An 8900-nucleotide genomic window follows, 5' to 3' on the forward strand; every position below is an offset into this window, starting at 1 on the left:
ACAGTGTGTTTGGTGTGTAAGACCCTAGGATCTACCTCCAGGCCCTAGTTACAGTGTGTTTGGTGTGTAAGACACTAGGATCTACCTCCAGGCTACTTGTTTCTTGACATCCATGACGTGCTCTTTGCTGCCCTCTCCGATGTTCTCACTCAGTGTCTTCATCAGGACACCTTGTCCTCCTGACCCAGAGCCATCTGGAGGGAGGAGATTAAAAAAGGATGGAAAACATCTTGATTTTGCTGATGCCCTCTCCTTTTATTTATACAACTAGATCCCATTGAGATCAAACATCTGTGTTTCTAGGGCAGATCTGTTCTCCTAGAAGCCTTCTGTATCCAGAGAACCACCAGCTGTCAGTGGAAGTGGAAACATTTTTTTTTAAATAAATACAATGGAAGATGCTCCTAATTCATCTTGATTTGGTACTCTAGGGTTAGTGTTAGGGTCAGGGTCAGTGTTAGGGTCAGTGTTAGGGTCAGTGTTAGTAAACCTACATTCATAGACTTGAGTTTCCCTTGGAGATCAAACATCAGTGTTAGGGTCAGGGTTAGGGTCAGGGTCAGTGTTAGGGTCAGTGTTAGGGTCAGTGTCAGGGTCAGTAAACCTACATTCATAGACTTGAGTTTTCCTTGGACCGGAACTCACCAGTTCGGGTCAGTGTTAGGGTCAGGGTTAGGGTCAGGGTCAGTGTTAGGGTCAGGGTTAGGGTCAGTGTTAGGGTCAGGGTCAGTGTTAGGGTTAGGGTTAGGGTCAGTGTTAGGGTCAGGGTCAGTGTTAGGGTCAGTGTTAGGGTCAGTGTCAGTAAACCTACATTCATAGACTTGAGTTTTCCTTGGACCGGTACTCTACGGTTCGGGTCAGTGTTAGGGTCAGGGTCAGTGTCAGGGTCAGTGTTAGGGTCAGGGTCAGCAGTGTTCAGGGTCAGGGTTAGGGTCAGTAAACCTACATTCATAGACTTGAGTTCTCCTTGGACTTGTCCTCTAGGGTTAGGGTCAGTGTTAGGGGTCAGGGTCAATGTTAGGGTCAGTGTCAGGGTCAGGGTCAGTGTCAGGGTCAGGGTCAGGGTCAGTGTTAGGGGGTCAGGGTCAATGTTAGGGTCAGTGTTAGGGTCAGTGTCAGGGTCAGTAAACCTACATTCATAGACTTGAGCATTCCTTGAACCTCTACTCCAGGGATCTTGTTGTACCAGGAAGAGGCCAGGTTCCGTTTGACCAGAAGCTCTAAATTGATTGGCTGAAGGATCTCAATGTCTGTCTGTGGGGAGCCTTGTTTCAGCGTGGTCCTATGGAGAGATGAATAACGTGGGATTACCCAATCAGAGCACACACACACACTTCAAATGAGTACGCTAACAATCCGGCTCCAAGGACCATGAAAGAAAGAATAAATGAAAGACAACGTTAACACACACACACACACACACACACACACACACACACACCAAGCAGTATGTCCTATTTTAGCACCAAACGTTTTAGTCTCCTCTAATACCTGGACAGTTTGAGCTGAGTGAGTTTGACGTCCATGGTGTCCAACACAGCGGGCAGTGAGAACCCTTCAGCCGACATCAGACTGAAACTGTTGCCCACGGTGATGAGCCCCAGGTCCACCACAAACGCATTGCGTGAGGTGGAGGACTGAGGGATGACGATGAGAGGGGCCTTCAGCTTGATGTCCATGGAGAGACGGAAGCTCTTCTGGGCAAAGTCTCGGACGCTGGAGGCCGCCTTCTCTGCTGCCTGGGCCGTGGCCACACTCACCGCCTCTTTGGCCGTCTGGAAGTTATCCAGAAATGTCTGGGGGCGAAGGACAGAGACCATGAAGACACTAACACAGCAGGACAGAGACCATGAAGACACTAACACAGCAGGACAGACACGCTGAGGTTCTGTATAGTGGTCTAATGGTCAGCCATGGTAAAGGAACAATGACAGGGGACGTTATATGTTATACGTAACAAAATGTGAAACTAGGTGATGCAGATGTGTAACTTTAAACACCGTTTCCTGGAAGTGAATTCACAAAGACAGAGGGAAGGGAACAACGGCTGGAAGGAAGCAGGAGGATTTAGGTTATATAGGCCGTTATAAGAGGTTTTATGAAAAAATGGCGGTTGAGAGAGATTTGCGTAGCATTTGAAATGAGGAGTGAGTTCGGTTGTTACGTTGTGCATGAAAACATTCCTTTTTCTTTCCCCCCCCCGTGCGACGACAAACCACAAAGTTCAGAGAGACATTCCAAAGTGCCAATGAGATTTAGAAACAGGAGAAATCAAATCAAATCAAATCAAATCAAAGAGCCATTACGTAGAAAGAGACATGGTTATTAACATGCCATCAAGACCGGAGCATCATGTTCAACTGACCAATCAAATAGTTTACCACACCGCGTTATCAACAACAGCTCTTTACATACAGCATGTCCACAGAGAAATATGTTTCGTCAAGATTTCATACATCTCAACAAATCACACATCAAGCTAAAGTAACTACTCTGTCTCTACTCTTTATCTTTATAAATATATATTTCATCTATATAAATATATCTATAGTAACTACTCTGTCTCTACTCTATATAAAATATATAGTAACTATATAGTAACTACTCTGTCTCTACTCTATATAAATATATCTCAAGCTAAAGTACTCTGTCTCTACTCTTTATAAATATATCACACATCAAGCTAACTACTCTGTCTCTACTCTATATAAATATATCACACATCAAGCTAAAGTAACTACTCTGTCTCTTCTCTATATAAATATATCACACATCAAGCTAAAGTAACTACTCTGTCTCTTCTCTATATAAATATATCACACATCAAGCTAAAGTAACTCTGTCTCTTCTCTATATAAATATATCACACATCAAGCTAAAGTAACTACTCTGTCTCTACTTTATAAATATATATTTCATCTAGTAACTCTCAGTCTCTACTCTATATAAATATATCTATAGTAACTACTCTGTCTCTACTCTATATAAATATATCTATAGTAACTATATAGTAACTACTCTGTCTCTACTCTATATAAATATATCACACATCAAGCTATAGTAACTACTCTGTCTCTATATAAATATATCACACATCAAGCTATCGTAACTACTCTGTCTCTACTCTATATAAATATATCTATAGTAACTATATAGTAACTACTCTGTCTCTACTCTATATAAATATATCTATAGTAACTATATAGTAACTACTCTGTCTCTACTCTATATAAATATATCTATAGTAACTATATAGTAACTACTCTGTCTCTATATAAATATATCACACATCAGATCTGTTGGCGCCGTGTAGCCTGAACCCAGATCTGTTGGCGCTGTCTACTCCGGACCCAGATCTGTTGGCGCTGTCTACTCCTATCTATGGACACCGTGACGCCAAACATGACCATGGGAGTTGGCTACACAACAACAGATCTGGGTTTGCACACGCCCACTCGGTCACAACAAGGGTTAAATGTTTCTCTGAGTATAGTGTAAAACGTATAGGTTCTTAACAGGGTTGGGGTCAATTCCATTTCAATTCATTGGAATTAACCCTGTCCTTAAGATAGGGCCCTAACCCTGTCCTTAAGATAGGGCCCTAACCCTGTCCTTAAGATAGGGCCCTAACCCTGTCCTTAAGATAGGGGCCTGGGCGTAAGGTAGTGGTTAACAGTGCTGTGGTGTCTGGGTGTGATGAAGCTGCAAAGCAGAGGGTGAATGCTGTAGTTTAGTGCTGCGCTGCATGCCATAATCTGTAGTTTAGTGCTGCGCTGCATGCCATAATCTGTAGTTTAGTGTTGAGCTGCGTGCCATAATCTGTAGTTTAGTGCTGCGCTGCATGCCATAATCTGTAGTTTAGTGCTGCGCTGCATGCCATAATCTGTAGTTTAGTGCTGCGCTGCATGCCATAATCTGTAGTTTAGTGTTGAGCTGCGTGCCATAATCTGTAGTTTAGTGCTGCGCTGCGTGCCATAATCTGTAGTTTAGTGCTATACAACATGCCATAAACTGTACCTCATAAGGAGAGTGATACTGAGGATACTGATAGCTATAAGAGGCCTGGAGAGAACACCACAGATTTATAGATACTGAGGACACTGATAGCTATAAGAGGCCTGGAGAGAACACCACAGATTTATAGATACTGAGGACACTGATAGCTATAAGAGGCCTGGAGAGAACACCACAGATTTATAGATACTGAGGACACTGATAGCCATAAGAGGCCTGGAGAGAACACCACAGATTTATAGATACTGATAGCTATAAGAGGCCTGGAGAGAACACCACAGATTTATAGATACTGAGGATACTGATAGCTATAAGAGGCCTGGAGAGAACACCACAGATTTATAGATACTGAGGATACTGATAGCTATAAGAGGCCTGGAGAGAACACCACAGATTTATAGATACTGATAGCTATAAGAGGCCTGGAGAGAACACCACAGATTTATAGATACTGAGGATACTGATAGCTATAAGAGGCCTGGAGAGAACACCACAGATTTATAGATACTGAGGATACTGATAGCCATAAGAGGCCTGGAGAAATTGAAAAAGAAAGAGTTCAGATACAAAAGGATAAACAAATACATAACAGGATAAATATAAACAGTAAAAAAGAAACAGCCTCTCAGAAATTAAAATAATGTTTTAAATCTTCCTGGTAACATGAAAGGACTCCAATCGACCAAAACATCCTAATAACGTTCCCCTGCAACATAAAGAGCTGGTTTCCTGGACCAAGATGAAACCTATTTATGACCATGACCTTTAGAGAATCTCCATTAAAAGTACGTTTTAGTGGAGGAAATAGGCTTAATCCGCCTGTAGGGAACTGGCACATAGCAAGACACATAGACATAACCCTCATACACGGTATCTACATTTCCTAAATGAAGGACATAGGTACTAATAAACCATGTTCCACTCAGTGGGGAAGTTGATATGTCAACGTGTCCTCCAGTTGGGACCAATTCCATTTCAATTCCAGTCAATTCAGAAAGTAAACACTTGAATTCCATTTTTTTAATTTCTATTTTATTTTTTTTACCCCGATTGAAAAGCATTGAAGGAAATTGGAATTTCTGTGTACTTCCTGAATTGATCTAATAATGGAATTGAGCCCAGCTCTCGATACCCATCCCTGAGGTTTCCTCACCAGTAGAGACATAAGGAACTTGTGCAGATAGACGATCTGGATGCAGCCCAGCCTCATGGTAACCTTCCCGTCCACCTTGGAGGTGTCTGAGTAACCTTCTCCCTCCGTAGCGTTGGGATACAGGGACATCTGAAAGCTGAACACCTCCTCGCCCACGATGGAGACGGCCTACAGGATCACACCAGGACAGTACAGTATGACGATGATACAGTCTCCCTTGTAAATTAAAACAGACCACATTACTACAAACTACCCCTTCAGCTCACTAACGATGCGTGTAATAACAGAACAAGGTGTTGGCCAATGGTGTACTTCTGTCTGTACTAGGCGGCAGGGTAGCCTAGTGGTTAGAGCGTTGGACTAGTAACCGGAAGGTTGCAAGTTCAAACCCCTGAGCTGACAAGGTACAAATCTGTTGTTCTGCCCCTGAACAGGCAGTTAACCCACTGTTCCTAGGCAGTCATTGAAAATAAGAATTTGTTCTTAACTGACTTGCCGAGTTATATAAAGGTAAAAATAAAAGTAGAGTTAACTGAGACAGGACCAACGCAATAATCATTTTTAAATCAAAAATCACCTTTTTGAGGATGGTTTTGGGGTCGACATCCAGCACCACTATGTCCCTGAGCCTGGCAAACAGCATTGTCTCTTTGGCCTGGACCAGCACCGACCCATCAATACCTGACGAAAGATCAGTCAAGTCAAGTACACAGTCAGCACACAGTCAGCACACAGTTAGTACACAGTTAGCACACAGTCAGCACACAGTTAGCACACAGTTAGCACACAGTTAGCACACAGTTAGCACACAGTTAGCACACAGTCAGCACACAGTTAGCACACAGTCAGCACACAGTCAGCACACAGTCAGCACACAGTTAGCACACAGTCAGCACACAGTCAGCACACAGTCAGCACACAGTTAGCACACAGTTAACACACAGTCAGCACACAGTTAGCACACAGTTAGCACACAGTCAGCACACAGTTAGTACACAGTTAGCACACAGTCAGCACACAGTCAGCACACAGTCAGCACACAGTTAGCACACAGTTAGCACACAGTATGTAAATCAAATGCAGAGATAACTGAAATAAATGTTGGAAGGACATTTTCCAAAACTGGATAAGTAAGTTTATAAGCAGCATAACTCCTCCCCCGCCCCCCACAAACTCCCCCCTCTCCTTTCAGATGATTGGTCACATCTTACCTTGTATTGTGATGTCAGCGATGTTCCGCCGGTCATCACACACCTCCACACGGAATGAACCCAGCTTAGCAGACAGTTTGAAGTTTGTCACATTGCTGTTTTTTGCTCCTTTCGACACTGAAGGAGGAGAACAACGAAACGACATTAATAATACTAGTATTTAATGGCCATGTGGTGCCCAACATACACTGAATATAGTACAGTATGGTACAGCACAGTATATTATAGTATGGTACAGAACAGAGTTTAATACTAGTATTTAATGGCCATGTGGTGCCCAACATACACTGAATATAGTACAGTATGGTACAGCACAGTATATTATAGTATGGTAGAGAACAGAGTTTAATACTAGTATTTAATGGCCATGTGGTGCCCAACATACACTGAATATAGTACAGTATGGTAGAGAACAGTATATTATAGTATGGTAGAGAACAGAGTTTAATACTAGTATTTAATGGCCATGTGGTGCCCAACATACACTGAATATAGTACAGTATGGTACAGCACAGTATATTATAGTATGGTACAGAACAGAGTTTAATACTAGTATTTAATGGCCATGTGGTGCCCAACATACACTGAATATAGTACAGTATGGTACAGCACAGTATATTATAGTATGGTACAGAACAGAGTTTAATACTAGTATTTAATGGCCATGTGGTGCCCAACATACACTGAATATAGTACAGTATGGTACAGAACAGTATATTATAGTATGGTACAGAACAGAGTTTAATACTAGTATTTAATGGCCATGTGGTGCCCAACATACACTGAATATAGTACAGTATGGTACAGCACAGTATATTATAGTATGGTAGAGAACAGAGTTTAATACTAGTATTTAATGGCCATGTGGTGCCCAACATACACTGAATATATTACAGTATGGTACAGCACAGTATATTATAGTATGGTACAGAACAGAGTTTAATACTAGTATTTAATGGCCATGTGGTGCCCAACATACACTGAATATAGTACAGTATGGTAGAGAACAGAGTTTAATACTAGTATTTAATGGCCATGTGGTGCCCAACATACACTGAATATAGTACAGTATGGTAGAGAACAGTATATTATAGTATGGTAGAGAACAGAGTTTAATACTAGTATTTAATGGCCATGTGGTGCCCAACATACACTGAATATAGTACAGTATGGTACAGCACAGTATATTATAGTATGGTACAGAACAGAGTTTAATACTAGTATTTAATGGCCATGTGGTGCCCAACATACACTGAATATAGTACAGTATGGTAGAGAACAGAGTTTAATACTAGTATTTAATGGCCATGTGGTGCCCAACATACACTGAATATAGTACAGTATGGTAGAGAACAGAGTTTAATACTAGTCTTTAATGGCCATGTGGTGCCCAACATACACTGTATATAGTACAGTATGGTAGAGAACAGAGTTTAATACTAGTATTTAATGGCCATGTGGTGCCCAACATACACTGAATATAGTACAGTATGGTAGAGAACAGAGTTTAATACTAGTCTTTAATGGCCATGTGGTGCCCAACATACACTGAATATAGTATAGTATGGTAGAGAACAGAGTTTAATACTAGTATTTAATGGCCATGTGGTGCCCAACATACACTGAATATAGTACAGTATGGTAGAGAACAGAGTTTAATACTAGTCTTTAATGGCCATGTGGTGCCCAACATACACTGTATATAGTACAGTATGGTAGAGAACAGAGTTTAATACTAGTCTTTAATAGCCATGTGGTGCCCAACATACACTGAATATAGTACAGTATGGTAGAGAACAGAGTTTAATACTAGTATTTAATGGCCATGTGGTGCCCAACATACACTGAATATAGTACAGTATGGTACAGCACAGTATATTATAGTATGGTACAGAACAGAGTTTAATACTAGTATTTAATGGCCATGTGGTGCCCAACATACACTGAATATAGTACAGTATGGTACAGCACAGTATATTATAGTATGGTACAGAACAGAGTTTAATAAATATAGTACAGTATACTATACTATAGTTTGGTATATTACATAAACTAAATATAGTACAGACTGGTGTATTATAGTACATTAAAGTATGTCAATTATGGTATGGCAGAGTATAATATGGTAAAGTATATTACAGTATATTATAGTATATTATAGTATATTATGGTATAGTACAATATGGTATATTATAATATATTATAGTATATTACAGTATATTATAGTATAGTACAGTATATTATAGTATATTATAGTACATTATAGCATAGTACAGTATGGTATATTATAGTATATTATAGTATAGTACAGTATGGTATATTATAGTATATTATAGTATATTACAATACATTATAGTATAGTACAGTATGGTATATTATAGTATATTACAGTACATTATAGTATAGTACAGTATGGTATATTATAGTATATTACAGTACATTATAGTATAGTACAGTATGGCATATTATAGTATATTATAGTATATTATAGTATAGTACAGTATAGTACAGTATGGTATATT

General features: G+C 40.2%; 1 protein-coding gene across 1 annotated transcript in view; it reads right to left on the bottom strand.

Moving 5' to 3' along the window:
• Positions 1-161: 161 nt before the first annotated feature.
• LOC121845495 (vacuolar protein sorting-associated protein 13C-like) overlaps positions 162-8900 on the bottom strand; it is a 27676-nt gene continuing 18937 nt past the window's right edge. Inside the window, exons 13-18 of the mRNA XM_042316964.1 lie at positions 6379-6495; positions 5745-5848; positions 5168-5335; positions 1492-1796; positions 1135-1282; positions 162-194 (exon numbers count right to left, since the gene is read on the bottom strand). Of these exons, the coding sequence (XP_042172898.1) occupies positions 162-194; positions 1135-1282; positions 1492-1796; positions 5168-5335; positions 5745-5848; positions 6379-6495 (875 nt within the window). The remainder of the gene's footprint in view (positions 195-1134; positions 1283-1491; positions 1797-5167; positions 5336-5744; positions 5849-6378; positions 6496-8900) is intronic.

Source organism: Oncorhynchus tshawytscha, unplaced genomic scaffold (genome assembly GCF_018296145.1).
Source record: "Oncorhynchus tshawytscha isolate Ot180627B unplaced genomic scaffold, Otsh_v2.0 Un_contig_721_pilon_pilon, whole genome shotgun sequence".
Taxonomy (NCBI): Eukaryota; Metazoa; Chordata; class Actinopteri; order Salmoniformes; family Salmonidae; genus Oncorhynchus; species Oncorhynchus tshawytscha.